At 48.4% G+C, this 22,773-nt stretch overlaps 1 protein-coding gene across 1 annotated transcript in view; it reads right to left on the minus strand.

Annotated features, from left to right (window-relative positions):
• LOC104527513 (protein tyrosine phosphatase receptor type S) overlaps positions 1-21,659 on the minus strand; it is a 98,646-nt gene extending 76,987 nt beyond the window's left edge. The window contains 3 exon segments of the mRNA XM_029085785.1: positions 1,486-1,627; positions 2,586-2,731; positions 21,572-21,659. Coding sequence (XP_028941618.1) covers positions 1,486-1,627; positions 2,586-2,731; positions 21,572-21,659 — 376 coding nt within the window.
• Positions 21,660-22,773: the final 1,114 nt, after the last annotated feature.

Raw genomic sequence — 22,773 nt, forward strand, 5'->3', positions numbered from 1 at the left:
CAGATACATCCCACCACATACTGCTAACAGAAGGTTAAATGCCACGCTAGGCAAAGGAGCTACACAAAGATTTAAGTGCACCTACACAAATCTGTCAGGCATGACTGGACCATGGGCCTGCACGCTCCAAGACAGCCAGCATCCTGACAACACAGAGCCTGCCAGGTGGGCAGCAGAAGGGATATTCCCCACTGCAAAGGGAGGTCAAGGGCTTTGCCATGTGCCCTTTATGTCTACTCTTTATTTACTGCTGCACGTTGGGTATTTGCACACAAATTTCGTTCTGCACTATCAGGGATGTGCTCACTGTTTGTTCAAACAAAAGGATTTTGGATGCTTTTGGAGAGAAGACTGAAATTGCTGAAGAAAAGGCAAGTGGCGTTCAGGCAGAGCTACCACTTGGCCTCACGAGGACCACACGCTGCCTGAGCACCTAAAACTGTTGTTAGCCGTGCTTGCTGCAGGAATAATGGCTCTTCCTGCAAGTACCTCTATTCAAAGCCCATGGCTTTTCTACAGCATCTCCTGCTGATGGCTTCATCAATAGTCAATGCTCCCAAGCTGAAGTCCCTTCAGGAGCTCTCGGGCAGTTATCCACCACATCCCTTCTGCCAGGATCACTCGCATTGCCCTGTGGTTTGAACAGAGAACATCACGTATCTTTTCCCCCTAAAACGGGTCAATTTTAGCAAGCAGCCTAGCTCAGTGCTTCACACAGTGATTATACAGATCTCCAGGGTAATAACAGTCAACAGCCAGAGGCATCCACAGCAATAGCATATCGTTCCCTCCCCCACATCAAGTTCAGGGAGCATATTTCAAACAGATGACATGAAGGAGGCATCCATGTAAACATCCTCTATAGTGGGGACAAGTGGAAAAAAAAAAAAGAACCAGAACAAAATGGAGAGGGGAACTGTTTTCTTGGAGAGCACATGGAGCAAAGACCTCTGGAAAGAGGGAAGATGCCCAGAAGAAGGGCAAAATAGGCTCTTGCACAAGGGAAGATGCTGGCACTGCTAACAACAGCGTCAAAGCCCATGCAGCTGCGTAATCATCTTGACCTCAGCTCGTTAAGTGATTCCTCAATGAAGAAGGTTTTCTTGGGTGTCTGCATCAATGCTGCCACATTTCTGAGGAGAATGATGAGGAGTTTCTGCTGCTGCTCATAAACCTGGGGAAGGAATTTTTATTGGAGGGAAGATCATAGAGTCATAGGATAATTCAGGTTGGAAGGAACCTCAGCACATCATCCAGTCAAACCTCCTGAAGTGGTCCAGTTTTAGCTTTGTTTCTTACACAGAAATTTTATGATAGCAACAGCAAACAGACCTGACAGGTCAGAACAAACTAAAGAAAACGAGGACTTTGTGCCTTGGCCACGCATTTTTTAACAGTCTTCACACTTATCCAAAGGAAGAGAGAAGCTGAAGGGTCCCTTCTCCCCTGTGACACTGACACATGGCAGGTAGGCAGGCTCCTTACCTCGGAGGACGGTGAGCTTGGCATGGACGGTGACTTCCCCATGAGGGTTTTGAGCAACACACTCATAAATGTTCTCATCCCGGGGAGTCCGGAGGGGCTGGATCCTCAAAACAGCACCTGCACTTTCATCAAATTCAATTGTCTGGGGGATAAAGGCAAAGAGAGACACACACATAGTAAGGCTCCTTGGGTTGCAAGTAGAAGGTTCATTCTTGCTTCTAAAGGAGGCACCAGCATATATACAGGCACGTACACTCAGCAACACACTTCAGCAGCTGCCCCACAATCCCCTACACATAACCAACACAGGCAACTTATCTCTCCACTGACCTCAAGGTGACAGAGAACTGTCACATGCCAAAGCCTGTCTCTGACCAACGACCCACCAAAACTGCTATGTACATCTCAAACGCTCTGAAAGAACGAGCCACGATGACAGTGTGTGTGGGGTGGGTGTTCAGGGTACAACTGTGATGAAGGAGGAGGAAACAGACCAAGTGAAAACAAAATAAAAATGAACCCCCGCCTTGTTCCTCCATCTGCATGGGCAGCTGACACTACAAAGCTCCTCTCAGCACACAGCTGCCTGGCAGGGCTGAGTCCCACAGCAAATTCCACAGGATGACCTCCTAGTCCTTGTTCTCTCCACTCTCATTTCTATCTAAACAATACCAGTTGTTTGGGTCTGGCTGCCAGCAACTGTAATCTTTACTTCAGGCTGTCCCAGGGTTAAGATAATGAGCCATGGATAAGTATGAAAGGTGTATTTTCAGAGCTGAAGAAGTACCCACTTAGTTGGGTTTCTTAGGGAAGGAAGAAGGCAGCTTTATATTATAACCCTGGAGGGGGAAAAAAAACAATAAACAAAAGGAAAAACTCCAATAACATAAGTAAGCCAAGTTCTCCCTTGCTTTGGAACAAACCCAGCTGGTGACATGGCCAAGAGCTTGCAACTCACTCCTTCTGCTGTTAAAACTCCTCCTCCTCCAAACCTCCCTTTATTATCGGCTCTTAGAATGGCCAAAGAAGAGCACTTGCTGCTTTGTGTCAGTCTCTCTCTTCTAACGTACGCAGACACAGATTTCAAGGGCATCTCTTACCTCAAACCTCTGAGAGTTCACTTTCTTCCCTTTCTTGTTCCAGGTGACCCGTGGCTTTGGGTCTCCAGTCGCTTGGCATACGAAGGAGGCCACCCCTCCCGACACACCGATTTGGTCCACAGGTTTTTTAATGAACACAGGGGGACCTTTAAGAAAAAAAGAAGTATCATCATTGCCACAAGGAAAGACAAACTCTAATAAACACCGCTTGTAATTAACAGAAGCATTATCACTGCTGTTCTCTAATGATCCCAGATGAAATTAAACCTCTTGGCCTTTTAAAAACGAACAATCTTACCTCTGTTTTACATACGAAGAAGCTACAGCACAAAATGATTGAAGGCCTGATCCTACAAAAAGATTTTAATGCCATGATGTTGCAAAGCCTCTTTTACTTCTGAAAAGTGGCCTTTTAAACTGTTTTAATGGGAGAGATTTATAGGAACATAGCCAAGGCAGAGGTCAAAGGTGGGAGAAGGACCATGAAATAAATGGAGCACATGAGATCTTGAGGAAGATGGTGTGAAACGGGCTGATGCCAGTGGCTTCAGGATATGAAACCTCCTTGGCTTGTAGTACATCTCTGATTTACCTGCAAATCTTTCCCCTGGCCCTCACTGGCACATTTACACAGCAAGAGGCACGCCACCCTTTGGAACAGGCAAGTTGATAGGATACAGCCCAACAAACTGAAATCCTGATCACTTCAAAACAATTCAGCTAGCAAGCCAAGTCTGCAGTCTGCTCCTGAAGTTCCCCTTTCCCGTCTTCTCCCCCTTCTCATCATGAGACCTCTGAGAAAACCAAGGAATTCACAATGCTGAAGGAAGAAGCCAAAAGCTCCTCAAACTCCTCTCATAAGTAGATGCTCAAAGGTGCTGCGATGCCTGAATAAACACAATCAGAGCCTAGGGCTGCATTTTAGCCAGTGTGGACCCAAGGGAACAACACTTGAGCCCGCAGCACCTTTCCCTCAGCCCCTGCCACTGATTTCCATCCATGTCTGACTGCCCCCAAAAGCACCTCTGCTAGGAGGGGAGAGGATGCTGGGAAGGGCTTTCCAACCAAGGAAGGTGTCAAGGGCCTTCTGATGAGAGGAAGATGAGGCCAGGAGTGTCTGTGTGGAGCTTCTATATTGCTTCTACCCTCAGGGAATCCTCCTTCCATGCTCTAACCTGTTTTCCCTGCACATTTTTCTCTCATCTAGTTAGTTTAAAATTTATTGAAATATTTAAATCACAAGGCCACAGCTGTGTTCAAATAAAATCATTCAGATCATAAAGTTGCCGTCTGTTATTCTTGAGAAAAGTAGAATACATGACTCTGAAATGTGTACATTTATATGTACATACTCAAGGTCTATAAAATAAGATGTAAACAGCCTACCAAAGAACTTAAGAGGGCAAATGGTAGCTAGAGAGAAGTCTCCAGGGTCTTTTAGGGGTCGAAAGACAAAAGGAAGCATTCTTCCCTTCCCTGCCTGGTGTAGCCAGCAGCATATAAATAAAAGCCACTAAGCAAGCTCATGTGATGCAATCAAGCATTTGTTTCCACGCTGGAGGTAAATACAATTTGCTGGAGCTGTTTATGTCCCACTGAACGTTGTGTGTACAAAGCATCTGATTTATAAATATCCAAATCTATATTTAGAGGTCAGAGTTGCCTTTGCAATGTGACAGCTAAAGGTTATCAAACAAGTCCCACTAGAGGTACTGGCACTGGGGAATCTGTCTTCCATCTGAGAAAGGCAAAACCAAAATTTTGCTTCAGGCTAAAATAGAAATGCTCCCTCTGCCCATAACATGACTTCCTTCCTCTCTTCTCCTCAGTTCAATATCTCAGGAGTTTGCAGAAGTTAATGCTGAAGGTACAGCAAAAAACATCCTGGGCTTTTAAAAACACTCTATTGATGCAAGTTCATTTCCTAAAATGAAAGCCCTTAATAATGCTTAATGTCACATATATATTTAAATGGATGCAAGCAGTATGACGAGAGCCCTGCTGAGGAGAAAAATAAGGTTCTATTTCTGTCCTGAAGAAAGAGATGGTGCTCCAAAAAATAGTGAACTTGGAGTCACTGCTCAACATCCCTTTTTGGGGATCTCTGCTGACTCAGTGTGTGGTACCCAGGAAGCTGAGTATGGGTTATTTGAACATCGCTCTCCTGAGCTCGCTGCGATGCTGAACTGCCTACGATAAACTCACTGTCAGACAGCAAGAGAGAAAAGAAATAAAACCAAACAAAAATCCCTATCAAACAATCTATTAGATTTTGCTACTCACTTGGAAAATCGGTGAAAAATCAAAGCTAAACTGTTGGTTTTTAAATTGCCCAAGTCTCTGAGCTCCAGACTTTGATTCTTCCCCCCCTCCCCCCTCTCGCCATATCACCCATTGCGTTCTCCACCTCTGCACCCCTCGTCACTGCAGCACTTGTCACTCCAGCCCACGCCAATCGCAGAGCAACCCTCTCCCCTCCGGGAAAGAGAAAGCCAGCGCTATCGCAGGCAAGGTGGTGATGAGACAAAGCTGAAGCAAATTCCTACATGCTGCGTAGGACTGCCACAGCTCTGCCGTGCCAGGTCCAGCTTGCAGTGAAACATGCAGTTAGAATTTAGTCTTCAGCTCAGCGAATTGCTTTGAAAGCCTCCAAAAGCAGGAACCAGGTGCCATGTGAAAGTGAAATGCTATCAGCCCACTCAGAGGGGCTTATGTGTTTCCTCTCATTTGCCAAGATTGCAGAACCTCAGTTTTAAATAAATAAATAAAAATCAGACATAGGCATTTTCCAGATGACATGCTTGCAATCCAGGAGATTTTATATCACTTCACCAGTCTTCCCTCCTGGAGAGCTGAGAACAAGACAGTCTTGGAAAGATTAAGTTTGAGTTCCACCTATGTCCAGTGGTCACAAGAGATTTTTCTTTTTCCCTTTTCCCTGCTTGCAAAGTAGCAGAACCTGGGGGTTTTTCTGCAGTATCAAAACAGGAATGGAAAAACCTGGAGCTTAAAAGAATTTTCCTACTACGAGAGGCTTCCTGCGGGGTCTGTATCTCCGGAGAGAACGTTGAAAAGACCGGATGACTGCTGTGTACCTGTGATTCTTCTCTACAGCTTAATGGAAAGCCATCAAGTCAAACTGAACCTTTCACTCCTGCCCACCACCTACGCACTTCCCAGAAGCAACAGCCAGGGCAAGGGACATGCTGGATAGTTGCCACAAACTGTATGGAAGAGACACATATTCACCATCCATCCCATGCTCTGTAATTGCATCCGCACAGATGATCAGCACACACACTGCCTGCCCTCTGCCCTAACCTCTGCCACCCCTTCCAGACAGCTCTGCTCCTGCCCTGTGTCCCTGACTGCTGTCAAGGGCAGTTGATGGGACCATGCACTCACCCTCCTGGTCACCCCCATGCAAACAACCTCCAGTTGGCTTCCCTTGCCAAAGCACAAGCCTAGAGAAACATGGGCGGTGCTGGCATGTGTTCAAAAGGGACATGACGCACATTCACTGCTGGGATTTTGTGAATTCTAACGCAGAGTTAGAGAAGAAGCTGTGAGGTGGTAAGGGTGGGGTCTCCTACTCATCCTCAAGACACACAGCATGGTATGACATCAGCCCACGTACAAGAGTTGCACACCAAGGCAGCTTTCCTCACAGAAGATGAAAATGCCGTTGCCTCACCTCACCTCTCCTTCCTTCTTTCATGTGACACCAAAGCAGAATAAGTTCTTCAAATGCAGTCATGTAAAAAAAACCCAAAAAACAACCCAACATCTCCCTGCTAATGATACACACAGATGACAAAACAGTCTGAGGAGCTTTACAGCAAGAAAGCTTGAAAGATGTAGGAGTGGGGAAAAGGAATGGACATCTCACTCTTTAAACTCAATTGTCCCTCAGGAACTGCTGCCATGGTGAATAACGGGTGATGGACGAGGAGCGATGGATACACGCCGGCCACCATATGCCTGTCTGAAACATCAAAAGCCAAAGACAGAGGAAAGGGATGGAGAACCCAGAGGTGGTTTGAGGGGTAGGAGAGAAGCTGGCACACAAATGGGCTTAATACATCTGAGTTGACAGCTGAAGGGGAGCAGGGGGAAGAAAAAGAAAAAGCACAGTTAGGAACGTGCACCAAGGATCCTTCTCCCTTGCCTCCTGTAAGCCTGGTCGGCAGACTGAGCTGGCTGCCCCTCCTGCCAGCACTGCAACTGGGTTTATGGAGGGACAAGGAGGTTGGGTAGGACATACATTTAGCCTTGCAGAACATACCACGGGGTAGGAACAGCTTTCTCTACACTACCTAACTATGCTTCAGCCACAACGTGGGACAGACAGCCTGAAAAGCTGAGGGGAAAACTCGCAGCGGCTCAGCTAAGGCAGTCGAATGGATCCCTGGCAGTGCAGAGGGATGTGTAAAACCAGCATGGCCGCCGCCAGCCCCCTTCCCAGCGCTCCAGGTAGTTCCAGGGAAGGCCGACCAGACTCAACCTAAACAGGGGGAAGGAAAGAGGCAGGTCCCTGTGAGGAAATATTGACTTCCCTGGGCCTTTCTGCGATAAAATTGATACTTTAAGCATTTTGAGCCAACCTGCCAGATCAATACACCGACATCCTCCCAGCTGCCCTCAGCCAAAACGTCTTGGTGCTGGCTCAGGAATATGGGATAATCTGGGAAATGCCAACAAGAGCAGACTGAAGACAACCCCCTGCCCCTCCAGCCTGGGCTGCATGAGCACATACACACGGCCAGAACCTGCCCCACAACATGAAGCTCTTGAGGTAAAACCCTCAGTCCCGTTACACGCAGGACTGGCCAGCGGCACGCAGCCCTCAGCCTCTCTGCCACAGGGAGGAAAAGAAAATGCCACACATTTTGCTGCCAAAATGGCTGGGAGACCCAACTGTGACCTAAATTGCTCCTCCCTCCTCAGCTACAGCCCGCCAGCTTTGGGCCAGGTCCAAGGCAGAAAGCTGCTCCCACAGGGAGAGGGACAACATGTCCGCCATTTTCCCTTCTTCCCGCTCCCCACAGGCGAGGCCTAGAGGTGCCACCGCCATAGTTACAGGCCCCTCTCGCCCCACAGGCACCAAGGAAAAGGGCAGAGGATGGTCCCTGACCAAATTACTGTATTATTTACCTCAGTTTTGGGAGGGAACAGGCGTCTGTGTGTGTGTAAACCAGCCCTCCACCCCGCAGGCTCTCCCTGAGGGGGATGCAGAGAGGCACCTCCGCACCTCTGCTTCCTCCTGACCCCCCAGCTCTCTCCCCTCATCTCCAGCCTCACAGCAGGGACCTGGTGCTGATTTTAGATGGCGAAATCCACCTCTGTGCTTAACACCCCCTCTTCTACATCCCCCTCCTGCCACCCCTAGGAAAGCACCTCGACAATGGACCATAAATAAAGACAAACCGCTTATTCTTTCATCTGGCCTCAGCACAGAGAGCAGCGTGAGCCGAGCTGAAAGGGCCCCTCGCCCACAGCGGCAGCGATCCACAGAGACAAAAGAAAGCCAGTTACAAAATGTGTATTTTAAAAGGTTTTCCTTCCATTTTTGGTGCCCCCGGTCTCTGCCATCAGTGCCCTGGCAGAAGCCCAGGCGCCAGCACACGAAGCCGGGTTTCACCTCCTCCTTCACTGCTGAATAATAAACACTCATTATCCCCACCTTAGGGGCTCTCCGCTGTACCCGAGACCCGACACAGAAACTAAAGCAAAAGCAAGAGCACAGCAGGCAGGCCATTTTCTTGCTGGCTTATCACAGCCTTCCTAAACACGGAGGGCAAGCCGTCCTTTTGCCCACCATTCCCAGCTGACCTTCAACAAACAGCCCCGTGGTGCTGAGCCCAACATTTCCCCGTGGAGCTGCCCACCATGACAGCGTGCCCATGCTACAAGAGATGTTCAGGGCATGTTAGCCAACGAAAACCTTGTACCCTAGCTGAAAAATACCAAACAGACCAAAATTCCCCCTTTTTTGTGCATATATATATACACACATAAATGCATCTCTGCCTTTAGAATCATAGAATCATAGAATGGTTTGGATTGGAAGGGACCTTAAAGATCATCCAGTTCCAACCCCCCTGCCAGCAGCAGGGACACCTTCCACTAGACCAGGTTGCTCAAAGCCTCATCCAGCCTGTTTTCAAGAACAAAGGTAAAAGATGAGGCCATTAAGCCACTTATGGTCAATGTTATTTTGCTGTTAGTGTTAGCACACCCCAATCTGCTCTTCCAGGCTCCAGATGATTCCCATAATCAGGATTCAGATCTCTGTCTCTGACGCAAATTCGGCTGACCTTGGGCACTCACCCTTCCCCACACCTCAGTCTGCCACACGTAGCGCGGAGGTGACAATCCTCATTTCTCACACCTGCCTGCCTGCCTGCCTTGGTCTAGACACTACAAGCAATTTGGAGTAAAGGATGGTCTCAGAACGGATCTGTTCAGCACTCAACACCCTAGGTGGTATTGCACACAACTACAGCCTCTAAATACTGTAATATGAACAAAACAAAATAAGCACAAAAAAATATCACTAGAGACAGAACTCGGAGACCTTCTTCTGCATGTAATTTGTGGTGGAAGAAGATAAAAAAACAAAAGCCAGACAAAAGCTTTGCAATCTCCCAGGAACCAGGTCATGTTTGCTTGAACTGGGACATCTCTCTCTCCCCTATTTCTCATCACTCACTAACTTCAAGAGCAGCCAGGAAGGAATCCCATGGTGTTCTCACTGGCATGCAAAGGGTTAAACCTCCCTCTTCTCCTCCTCCTTCCCTTTGGTTTTTGGGCTGAAACTTTCTGCTGATCTAGTGAAACTCCATCTTCATTTTCCACAACTGCTGACAGACTCACAAGCTGAGAAGGAGCCCTGGGCAGTAGAGCTTTCATCTCCCCTCCTAAAAACCTCTCCAGAAATGTGTGATCTGGGTCCGGCCATGAGTGTTTGTTTGCTGGTTTAGGAAACGTGTTTTACACACATGTGCTGCTGCAGTCTGTCTGCATGCAGCAGATACATGCCCTGCATTTGAGGGATGGGAGCGCTGAGCAGATGGGGACAGCCTGGTAGGCATGGCCAGAGGAGCAGCTTTGTCACACCAGTCAACTGGGGAGCTAAAGAGGGGAGCAGAGCCTAGAAAGGATGGGGAAATCAGCAGGGATAAGGAGAGATCAATGGGGAAAATGCAAGAGAACTGACGCAGGATGGAGAGGAGGGAGATGTTCAGAGTCAGAGCAAGGAAGTGAAGATTAGATAGAGGAGACAAACCATGAAGCAGATGAAAATGGGAGAGAGCAGCCAAATTTGAGACAGATGGAGAGTGGGGAGCAAGAATGCGATGTTTGGGATGGGTATGTATTTCAAAGTAGCGGCATTAGGGAGCGGGGGAGCTTGCAAGAGGGGTAGAGGCAAGAAAGATGGCTCCATAATTTCCATTTCTCTTCATGAGAGGAGTGAGAGGTACGAACTGGAAGCAGGACTGATGCAGGCTGTGAGGAGGATCTCTATGGAGACACTCAACAAGATTGAAAACACCCCTGTGAAAAGTCCTGCAGAGACTCTTGTCCCCTTGAAATCCAGGGTTTTACTGACAGATTTTGCACTTTTTTTTTCCAAGGGCTGTTTCTCAGTGCCTCACAAATAAAATTAAAATGATGGTTTTCTGACAGAACAAACAAACAGGGAGTGAATTATATTCCATTTCCCCGTCAATAACTTCTCCCCAACCCAGTCGTCTTATCATCATAAAAAGTCCATTAAGCAGTAATTGGGGAGGCAGCGGAACGCAGGGCTGCTCCGTGAAACAGAAGCACACTCGCTCCCCAACTGGCCTTTTCTGGGAAGGCAGACAGGATAATTATAGGCTTCAGACAGAGACTTCCTCTTACTGTCAGCAGCTCTCGGCTCCCTTCAGGGAGATGGGACTGGCAAGGTTGGGGAAAAGGAGGGTAAAAAAAGACCGAGGACATTTTTTTGGAAGTGAAATACTTCCACCTTGCTGTCTCCCTGCTGTTGATCCACCAAAGCCCTTAACTTCACTCAGAAAAAAGCTGGGCTATTCACAGGTGACTGCAGGTTTTTCCCTGTTGGACACAAGGGAATGTCACTTGAAAGATTACACCCTCTCTTTCTCGCAAGCTCCCAGAGAAGGAAGGACAGCAGTGAAGGATACGACCCAACATGGCATTTAACTCAAGCAGAAAATGGGTGAGAAAGATCAAGAACTCCTTTCATACCCTTTTACTGCACTGGCTGTCCAACAAGCCCAACTCCTGCTCCTTTCTGACGCCTGTCTGTGCTGCCAGCTCCCACCTTTCCCCACAGCCAGGATAAAGCAGCCGACCCCTCACAGCTAGCACCATGCCAAGCTGTTCTTGCCATCAGGCTTGTAATTTTGGGGATCTGGCACATCCATCCAGCCTTCAGGTCCCTGTTTGCAATGCTCTCGGATACAGACCCTTTGGAAAAGGAGGTATGAGCCTGCAGCAGTGGAGGCAGGATGAGACTGAGACTACCAAAGATCTATTCCTAGTTCTGACATCCAAGGTGAGAAAAACCACGTTATCCTGCCTGCTGGAGGGGAAGTGTAATCCTTCCTTCTGGTCTATTTAAAATGCTAGTTTGCAGGGATGGGACCGTGCCTTATCGTGCAGGAACAGCAGCTAGTATGAAGTCATTCAGTTTTGGCAGGACTTCTCCAGGCTACCATCTTACATCCGTATGTATGGAAAGGATCCACCTTTCTCCACAGCACAAAGGGTACCTGTCACTGCCACAGAGCAGTCCCAGCCCTAGTGACTGGCACCCTGATAGAGTGAAGGAAAACATTCTTCCAACTGTCATTTATGCAAATATATGCATTTGCACTTTGTAAAGATACACATATACAGGATGCAAACTGCTCTATAGGAACAGGACAGAGCTGTCCCTGTTCTCCAGGGAGTGGGATGGCATTCTGGACATTCTTCCCTTCCTCCCTCCCTCCCTAACACAGGAAAATTGGTATCTGGTGCCTCACACAATGCAGTGTGCACACACCAGGAACTACCCATCCTGTGAGAGCTCAGGCATGGTGGAAGCCTGGAGCACCATGTGGGCTTTAGTTTAGTCAATGAGAAACAGGGGATTAAAACCAGGGGTGAAGGGATCTGTATTTTGGAAGTAAAGGACAGCAAACGTGGCAGGCAGCTGGTGCCCAGCATCAGAACGGGACTCTGCACGCAAGGCAAGAAGGGATGGAAGAGAGGCAGCATTTAACAGCATACGGAGTATGCCCATGAGGGAGCGTGACCTAGAAGATACAAGACTGAGTTTGCTTTTCAATGCATTCTGTGGCTTCACTCCACAAACAGCCTCTCCCCATGCCTCAGTTTCCCCACCTCCCTTCTCTTACCAATTCAGACAGAGAGCACCCCAGGAGTACTACCTGCTCCTCTCTCTGCTTACTGTCTGCACCCAGCACAGGATGGTTCCACCCTCTGGAACAAATCAAACCCAGGGGCAAAGGAGCAAATAGGGGGTAAGGCAGATGGACCTCTGGCCAGGATTCTCATTCACCTTCTGACACTACAGCACAATGCCAAGAAGAAAGTTGCTCCTGGTGACCAGCAAGAGCTGAAGCAGCCAAGCAATGCTGTCATGTAAGATGGCAGCCCAGCGATCAGCCGCTGAAGGGCCAGCAAGCACAGGAGCACACGTAGCCTCTGCAACATGGCAGGTCAGGACCCTGGGGCTACACAAGTGCTTTCAATCAACTGTAACATCATCTCATTCCATATTTGTCTGCAAGTCCTATAACAAGGCATAATAACCCAGAGCAGAGCAAGAAACCCAAGGAGCTATCCTGGCAACTTAATGAGGGCCCCTTGCCCATCAGTGTCCTGACAGCAATCCCAGATTGTTTGCAATCGGAAGCTCAAGGCAGGGAGCTCTCCCTCCCCTTGCCATGTTGCTAGGACAGCTTCTACTCCAGCCGTGTCATCGATATTGGCATCTCAGAGAAGCTTGATTCACCCCCTACCTAGAAAAGACACAGCCTGAAAGGACTTGGCTCTTCACTCAACTTCCGCCACTCTGAGTCACTAAAGAATCAGAGTCTATGGGGGAGACCAGAATATGAAAAACCACCTCCTATGGGACAAGCCTGAAAGAAGAAAAAGCTTAATGAGCAAGGATCCCAACTCCCGGAGGGCCATGCCATCTTAATACAGCCCAGCAGAGGACCTGAGCCACTGAGAAGTGACAGCAGAGTCAGCAGCAACAGGGAAAACAAACTGCTACAAGCTTCTGCATCTCATAGTCTTTCAGAGAAAGCACGGTGCTAGAAGCCCCAAGGATGTGATCAGGGAGATCAGTTCTGATCCTTGGTTTAGTGATATGCCAAAGACTTTCGCAAAATGTAAACACACAGCTCGGTGCCCTGCCTTGCATCGCCAGCTCAGAGGGGACTGCAGCACTACGGCAGATGAATGATCCCAATCAAGATCTGCTAGCTAATACGTGCACGTAGGGATCATTCGGGGATGAAAGGCACATCAGGCAAACAGAATACCCTCTGATAAAGCTCTGCTCTTTTACTCCTGCAAATAAAAGCTGTATTACTTCCACTTACGAGCTGTGCTGTTGTCTGCTTCCTCTTTCAGGTGAGCAAGGCAGTCTCCTGGTCTACAGGAAAAGGGGAAGGTACAAATCCTAGAGCACAGAATTTGGGGTATTTTCAAAAGCTTGTGACATCATTCCTATCCAACCTCCGGTAAGAGACTTCAGCCCGCATTTTCCACAGAACAAAAAGAGATTCTGGGTTTACAAGCTTGAAGCACCTTTCCTCGGTTCTTAACCATATATTGTGAGCTTGTGGTGCATAATGGGACTGAGATGTCATGGGAGATCTTAAAAACATGAAAGCAAAACCTAATAAAGTCATGTCTAATGCAGAAACACAGCCTTTAACAATCATGAACTTTGACTCCTACCACACGAGTCATTACAATTTCTGTCTCTGAACCACAGTACTCATCATTCAGATTTGTAGCAGGCACATCAACACAAAAGAAGGAAAAAAAGGGAGAATCCAACAACAGTGCTGAGAACTGACAGCAGTGGGGACCCAACAGGCTTTGGGATAACGAGAGACTCAGCCTGAAAAAACGGTGCAACACATGAGCGAGAGAAATGGACACATGGAAAAGCAGCAGGAAGGACCCCTTAAATTCTTCTATCAAAGAGTGTGATTGAGGAGGGTGAGCTTTTTTGAGTAGGACAGGTTTCTGTTCGTGTTTGACACCTGCCAAGAGACGCAAGAAATGGCTTCTTATCAGAAGGCTGTAACGCAGTCTCTCCAGGCAGCGGGGCAGAAGATGCCTTCCCCTTCCAGGTGAAGGCAGTCCCTCAAGTGGCAGCTACTGGAATTAACTACAATTAGCAGATCTTATAAAGAAAGGAGAGTATCATAGCATTCGTAACGGAAAAACAACCCAACATCATACAGAAAGCCCTCAAAACCAAATAGATCTTACCCACGCAGACAGACAAAGAAGAACGAGAGCTGAAGGATCTTCCTGGCTCACGGGGTGGTCACGTGAGAGCCGGTCTCAAGGTGATCTTTAATAGCTGAACTGAAAAAACCCTGCACTGTCTTTTTAGAAATTCATGCAAACAAATCAAAGTCCAGGCTAAAGATTTGTAAGTGTCGGCACTCTGAACAGCATGCTCAGACTAATTTATGAATAAATCCACGAATTCTAACGGAGGTGAGGGAGGAAGAGGACACAGACAAATTAATTTGACTTTATTAATTAAAAAAACCACCAAGTTTCATCACCCCACCACTCTTTAGAGGTTGTGTGAGAGTGGGGGGGGAGGAGGGGGGGAAGTTATGTTCATTAATTATGCAAAAAATGCAAAACTATCATCCTCTGAATGAGTTTAAAATAAGGAGAAACCCTTTCAGAATGGGGAGAAATTACTCCCCAAGGCAGCTGAAATTTCTCTTGCAACTTCAAAGGACAATAAATTATTCAAACCACTCGCGCCACTCCGCACGCTCTCTCACTCTCTTCCCCTTCTCAATTTTATGCTCCTGAGTCAATTAAAGGTTTGGAGGACTCGGAGCAACTTTGTAGAATGTTAAACCAGTTGCAGCTCTTCTTTTATTTTCTTCTTCTTTTTTTAAAGCTTTGCTTTTCCTCTTGGCCTCAAAAGGAAACAGAAATGATGCTGTACATGACAGCTGAAATGAGTGGCACTGGTTTTAACCGACCTCATATGAACAGCAATGTTTCATGTGTGCAACAAGCAAGATGGGACACGCTAAAAATTCTCTACGCGACGATATTGTGACAACAGGTCAATCCATGCTCCTTCATGTCAACTGTTCAAATCGCTCAGTGCAATATCCCCTTCCAAAGTCTTAGCAGTACATGTCCAAAATATATTTCTAATGCTCTCTCCTGGCAACCTTCGGGTCTAGGTTTAGCTGTGATCTCTTCCATAGTCACGCTGTTATCTGCTGTGCCCTTGGACGGAGGAGGCGGCTCCTCTGCCAAACTGTAACATGACTATTTAGCGTTTGCAGTATGAGAACCCCAAACCAAGACTGAGACTAATTACACCGGATAACAACATGGCAAGAAAAGTCCTTGCTCAAAAACCCAAATCTAGACAAGCAAAAGGAGGGAAGGAGAGTTGAGAAGGTGCAGTCACAGAGTCAGGACGCTCCTGATCCCTGCTCCAGTACCCGGCCCACAGCCCGTATGATGGTTAACTCCACCACAGGCAGCAGATGGCATAAAACGTGACTGTTTTCACAAACTTTTAACAATCTCAAAAAATTAAAGGCAGCTAGAGTGGAGGGAACATCACAGCTTTCTAAGGTGGGAACTGGGACCAATTACGTTGCAAGAGAACATCCTTGACTGGAGGGGAAGAGTGGCACGGAGTAAATAAAACTGTTCTTTGGAGATTGTGTCTCACAGGCCAGCTCGAGCCCAGATTCCATCCCACGCACACTGAAGAACGACATTCCTCTGGTCGGGTGTCCTTGAAAAACACCCTGCTTTGCCTTCTAAGAAAAATATTGGGCTTGCCAGGCCACAAAAAGGGTGGGAATACCCTCCTAGATTCCCTTTAGTGACCCAGGAGATTCACATCTAGTTGGTCTTGAAAAGACACAACCACACGGACCTTGCCAGACAGATGAAAAGCTGATGTGACTCAGGGTCTTGGTGTGATACCAGAAAGTTCCCGTCCTTCCCAGCAGCATGTGCAAGAACTAGCTGGGTGAAAAGGACACCCAAAGGGTAAAATCACAAAGAAATAACTATTGGCTTCCTGGTAAATCCTGACACAGAGTAAAAGCCCTAGTTTTGGTATCCAGGTATGGTGAAGAACATCCATTTTCTCTATCACAAACACTATGTAGATGACATTTTCACACAAGCCACTTGTTTACACAACAAACAGATGCTCTTTTCCCCTAACTTAGTCATCTAATGAAGCTGAGCAGCAAGAACCTCTGGTTGGGAAAAGAGCCTTCACCAGGAGACACCCATGACTGGGTCCCAAACACCCGTGGCTGCTGCTGTCCCCAGGTGCTCCTCAGCACAGATTAATCTAATAAGCATTCACAGTGTCGGGCACAGCTGAGACCTGGGAGATGACAGCCCCTCCTGCCCCCAAGGAAGGTCTTTCAAAATATGATTTATTTCTTCTCCTGGTCCTATAGAAGTCTCAAACTTTTCAATTTGAGTTATCTGGAAAAAAAAAGAAAAGGAAAAAAAAAAGAAGATACATCACTCGATCCAGGCAGGCAAGATTTAATTTAATCAGGCACTTAAACAAGGTGACACAGAAGCTTAATGCGGTGTCCTTGAGTGGGACAACAACTAGTCCAGAACCCTCAGCAACCACAGGCTGGATCGCAGCTGGCAGACAGAGATGGCGACAAAGGAAAGGACAGTTCAGAAACAAGGACAGCAAGATGTCTCCTTGTCTACAAAAGCAACTGGTGCACAGGGAAGAGAAGCAGCAAGTGGATCTGGGGCGGGAAGCAGGGATCTCTGCTTCTGGGAGGATCCAATTCAGATGCTGCCTCCTCTTGCACTCAGTTACACTCTAGTCACTGAAGGACCAATGTGCAACACCACGTAGAAACTCCATCACCTACCAACCAACCACACAACCCACCTTAACTTCTGCTACCCCTGAAGCCTGTACCCACCAAGGGGAAAAAGCCTTTCTGCAGCATCCCCTGGCTCCTCACCCCCCAGCAGGTACACCGCTGGCTACCTGAACTGCTTGTGGGGCAACTCAGCCTCACCACTCTTCAACACCTTCCTTCTCTTGGGACAACACTCTTGCGCTGTCACGAATCAGTCTCAAACACTTATAAATGGAGCTGATTTCTCCCACAGCAGAGAAAGATTCACTTCCCACTGATGTCATCTTAACACGTCTATCAAGTCCTAAGATGGAGCCTGCTTGATTTTTACTACCATCTGATCTGACAACTGCTGTCTTGGCCAACAAGAGATCAAAGCTAGGACCTCCAGAGCTAAAAGCTGTGAGCTCTGCTGCAGAGGCTAATCCTCTGCGGATGAGAGCACAGGAGGGACCAGAGGAGCCAGATACACCTGTAAGTCGCTGTGATCTGGACCTCAGCGAGAGGAGCTGTGCAGCAGCCACCAGCTCCCACATCTCACAGCAAGGAGCACACACGCTCCACACGCCTTATTTCATTGCACCAGCTCCCGAAACGCAGCGCCGCTTTGTCAGCCTGAACATGGACCTACACAAGCTCCTCTCCCAACCCACCATATGTGTTTCCATCTTCTCCACGAGCCCCACACACGTGGTGCAACCCTTGCTGCCATCTGCTGCCAGCATCCACGGATGCTCCAGAGTCCCCCCCACACACACGCACGCCCGGCATGAATTACTGTGTTCTGCAAATTAACGATGGAGCAAAGGCAATTAAAAGGGAAGCAAGCCAGGGTAATGCATCATAAAAGGGGTTTTATTCTTTTATTTTGTCAATCGCAATTTAGATTTAATTATTTATGGTAATATTTCAGAGTGTGCTAGTAAGCGTTCTAGAACGTGATTTATAAAAGGAAGGAAATCTAAGTAATAAGTAATGTTTGCGACCGCATCTGCTATTAAATCTTTGCTGGGGTGGAGAGAGCCACACACCAGCCCTCTGTGTATGCAAAGTACCAATTAGCAAAGCACTATTGTAAAAAGCAAAGGTTTAATCAATGGGAGAAATCCACTTGAAAACAGCGAGCGTGCTGACTTCAGTTAGAAAAATTACCACATTTCTATACAGTAAGTGGCTTTTTATCTGCAACTGAGGAGCACTTAAAGTGGGGGCACGTTGTTCCTTGGGGTAGCGCAGGAGGGCAGGAGTACCTGACTGCTGCCCTGAGCCCCAGTCAGACGTTTGCAGCTGCATGTTGTGTACACCCAAAATGAGATGTTTTCAGAGATTTTAAGACTCAGGCTGGGTGCATGACCAGGAAACAGCAAGGCTTGGTTCTGTGCCCAGGTATACCAGCAATTTGGGAAACTATTCCCCTCTCTAGACCCATATCCAGACCTCATCCATCCATGCTGGCTGGTTTTCTATCAGCTCTAAGGGGCTCCAGACCTGCAGCTCTGGAGAAGGCCTCCCCTCACTGCAGTCACGCTGACTAACGTTACTCGTACAACCAGCTGCATCCTTAACAAAATGATAACATGTTCCATTTAAAGAGAGGCCATTGGAAATAAGCCTGGAGTTAGCAATTTCCAGTTCTACAGCTGCCCTTGACCATACACAAGAAACAAAGAAAGTGTCCATATGCAACCAGAGAAAAACAGAAGAAACAGGTCTGCTTTATACCTTTCAATTATTCTCCTCTTCAGCTTCACAAGGAAGAACAGCAGGCAGAAAGCAGTGTGGTGCTTTGGTTTTTTAATTTAAATAGCAGTTTCCTTTAAATAGAATGTTCCTGCCATAGAGAGATTTAAATCACTGACTGAGATCAATTAGCCTAGGAAACAAGGGAAGTATTTTAATGGTCCTCTGATTGCAGAGGCCACAGCTCCTCCAGCTCTGCACTGGAAGAAGAGGCAAGTTCAAGCTTTCAGCCTCCCGCTCTGCTGCAAGGGGAGCCGTGTCCCTGCGGAGCTGGGAAGGTGCTGCCCTGGAAGAGCCAGTGTCCCAGGGCTGTCCTACCTGCAATGTGGGCTTCCCACCACAGCACGGGCATCACCCTGGCACTGCCTGGCATCACTCGCCCTGGGGGCTGCAAGGCCTTGGCAGCCCCTCTGGTGAATTAGGGCAGGAAATCGGGTCAGCGCCGTGGCGAGCACCAGCCAAATGGAAGCTGGCCAAGGGATTACGCGAGAGGCAGTGTGACAGAGCCCTGGGCCATCTGATGGGGGAGGACACTGTCAGGATAGAGTGACAGCTCCTCACAGTCTCTGCAGTTGTGATCGACAAAGCTGTTAGCTGTTCTCATGCCTCAGTGGGGAGCACTGCAGACCAGCTCGGATGCTACAGACTGCTCTCCAGGTAGAATCCAGCAGCCCCTCCAAAATCAGGAGCTATCAACTCATCATCACCAGGCAGAGAGCAACAGCCACAGAGCAATTCAAACAACGGGCACAAAACAGGGAGCATCCCCAAGGACAGACAGGTCAGGGAGATGCTGACATGCTCTACAGGTCAGGAGAAGACACAATGCTTGGCCCAACCATCTTGCACATCAGAAGAGCAGCCCTGCCTCAAAGACTGAAACCTGCAAAGTTCCCACATGTACATCTGTGAGGAGCAAGAGGAGAAAAAAAGCAGAAAACCTCTCAGTTCAGGATCCAAGGACACTGCAGAACTACAGGAGAGAGAAACTTGGCTGCTGGCAGCAAGGTGTCTGCTGAGCAGTGAGAGATTTCAGCAGGGCTTGGGCCATGCAACTGGTGCCTTCTGTGCCTCATCAGCATCAGCCTGTTCTGTGGGCACATCTCCACCAAAAGTACTTCGTAGCAGTCAGACAGCATGTGGGATCTCCCAGCTCTGCTGGAATCTCTGAGGAAATATCACCACACAGAATCCAGGGGCAGGAAAGATGCTCGTTTCTTCCCAGGAAAACCAAAACCACAGGAAAACTGAAGTCACACAGCCATGATTTTGGGAAGCCCTGATTCTGCCGAGTGCCCGCTCCCAGCAACGAGCACACAGGGCTTGGTGTACACTTCAAAGAAGAAAGGATCCCAGTTTTCAAAGGCACTCAAACATCATAGTAGATGAATCAGGGCTTTACTCACACAGAGAGGCACTTGCACACACACGAACTCTCCATCTGCGCCTGCAAAGCTGCACTGCTTGCTTTGAAAACACGAGGAGAAAGCGATTTGGCCGGGAGTGTTACAGCAAACCAGTGGCAGAAACGGGACCCTGGAGCCCTGACACTGGATTTTCCACCCTAAGCATCCCCTCCTCTCCTGACTCTATTGCACAAAGAGCCAGGAACAGAGTTTTGTGCTTGCACTCTCCTGCTTTTGCTGGAGCCAATGCAGGTAGCAGCCTACCTACCACCAGCGCTCACTTCCACAAGGCCACCCTGAGCCCATGTGGAAGGCAGCAGCCAGCTCTAACCATCCACCCTGGGTGCTCATCAAGAACCTACAAGAGCATCAGCTGCAACATCCAAGTAGGACCCTGGATAAGCAGGACCCTGGCTGGATAAATACCTGGGTAAAGGCCTCGTGTCAGGTTCCTTGCTGCCAAATACTGTTCCTGCTGCTCGAGACAAGCGCCTCAGACTGAAGCTGAGGTGTGTCTTTATGAATACCAGCAGCACTGTCTTGAGGTACAGACTGACCCACAGCAACACACCAAAAAGTGGCCCTGTAGTGAATCTCCCAGAGCCCAGCTCACTTCTTGAGCTTATTAAATGAAAAAGGACAAAAGGAAACATTATCTTTCTGCACATGAATGTTCCTCCCTGCAAAGAGGGGCTAAGCATGAACTGAACAAAACTCAGGAGTGAGGCAAGGGCAAATATATCCCCACTCACCTACTGCAGAGAAGGGAGAAAGCACTGTTCAAACAAAAAAAAAATCTTCCAGCAACAAGAGGTTGAGGATCCATTCAATCCCCAGTGACCACATCATCTTAATAAACCCTGATAACGAAGCGATTACGTTAAAAGCTGTCAAGGGCTATGCTGACCAGAGCAGCCCTCTCACCAGCTTCAAGCAGCTTTGCTGGGGAGTAAAAAAAAAAAAAAAGTCATAATTCAATCAGCTTGGAAGAGTCTATTCCCCACTGATCCCGAGCGCTCAGCCTTCATGTCGAAGGAACATTACATTCCAGTCGCTGAAGATTTTAACTTTTTTTTTTTTTTCTTCCTCTTTTCATTTTCTAAAGCAAGAATTGAAAGGCAGCAAAGATAAAAACTGTGTTAAACTGGAACTGGTTCACTCAAGGGAGGGAGAAATGTAATACTCTTTCTTTGGATGTTGTTTTGAATCCAGCCCCAGTGAGTAACATGACAACGGTCACTAGTGTCTGACAGACGCCTGAAAGGCAAGAGCAGGAGAGGACAATATGGGCGAGCTGGGTGGAGGTGAGGCCAGAAGAAGGGAGAGGAAGGCTCCAGCAAGAGCTGTCAGGCAGTTTCCTCCCCCTCTCTCCAGCTCTTTGGCAGTCTCAGGTGCAACCCAAAGATTCAAAGCAGGCTCTGAGGACCTCGCTGCCCTGTTTCCCTCTAAGGCAGGACTGGGAACAACAGGAAGACACTGGTGGAAAGCTAAAGATGTTGGAAAATTAAGACACACCATCAGGTACTGAGCACCTCCTTAATGCTAAAAGGAGAGGGGGGCACTTTGCTGGCTGTAAGCTCCAAAGCCTGCTCCTGCTGTCCTTCTCCAGCGGAGGTGAAGTATGGGTGAAAAAAAGGAGCAGGGGAACAGCAGAGTCACTTACTTTCAGCTACGCAGCCTATGAGCAGCACAGAGAGGAGGTTCACGAGGGAGACCAGCGAAGACATCCCAGGGCTGGGAAAGATCCTCATCCTCTGGAATGGCCTTCAGCCCCAGCCAGGAAGGCTCCAGGTCAGCAGGACTCACAGTGTCTCCCCAGCGTTGTCAGCACCTGCAGATAGACAAAGACAAAGGGGAGAGCACTTAGAGAGAGGGAGGAGAGCAGCCAAACAGAGCCCAGATGGGCAGCAGGGTCCTGAGAAAGGGCAGGCAGCCCTTCACCTTGATGCCACCAAGGACTCAGCCAGCTCCATCACCGAGCAGACTGGTGGGGACACAAGGTCAGCCTGCTCCAGCCTCCCTGCTTCAGCAGGTAACAGCAAATTTCCTGCACACACTCACCCCAAGGGAGGGAACGGCGCAAGGAAGAGAAGCATCATCAGAGGCACCAACCGCGCAGAGCCCGTGTTTAAAGTTTAACACCCGACAGCTTCTCTCCCCTCCCCAACACCCGGAAAGGCAGCGCTGGCCGAGCAGCACACGAGCAATGAGGTGTGAAGGGATCTGACCCAACAGGGCCCAGGGACCCTCTTAAAGGGCGATTTTTCCACAAAAGCACAGGGCAGGTGAAGAAAAACTGAAACCTCACACATGGAAAACCCAGGAAGGAAGGAAAGAAATATCCTCCACAAGAGGGAAGATGAAGCAGGAGGTGTCTCCTCTTGTTGGCTGAGGATCCATGCTGTTGGGGAGGGATTTCTTTGCCCAGGCCAGCCCTGTGCTGTGCACACTCGCCCCAACACATCAAACCTGAACCTCAGCCCTGCAATCAGCGCAGGGGTCCCAAGCCCCTCTCACAAGGCCAATGCACGCTGGAGTCTCCCAGATTTCTTACCATGGCTGGGATTACAGCAGCTATTCTGCATGTCTGAGAGTCCCTACCCTGTTCAGTGCCTCAGTTTCCCCACCTGCAACATACAGAGGAACCCCATTACTGAGCCAACACCAAACTGGAAGAGACAAAACCTGGAGCAGGAGGTACCACAGTTGATCCAGAAGGCACAGTAGGCAAACACAACCTCCAAAGGATGCGGGAGAGATTTTCTCCTGCCTGCTTCTGCCCTGGATGTGGCAGAACGTGGCTGCAGGACAGCACCAGCGTATTACCACGGCTGTGACAGCAAAGAGCAAGCTCAGCACCAGCCT

Source organism: Antrostomus carolinensis, unplaced genomic scaffold, assembly GCF_000700745.2.
Source record: "Antrostomus carolinensis isolate BGI_N321 unplaced genomic scaffold, ASM70074v2 scaffold15377, whole genome shotgun sequence".
NCBI lineage: Eukaryota > Metazoa > Chordata > Aves > Caprimulgiformes > Caprimulgidae > Antrostomus > Antrostomus carolinensis.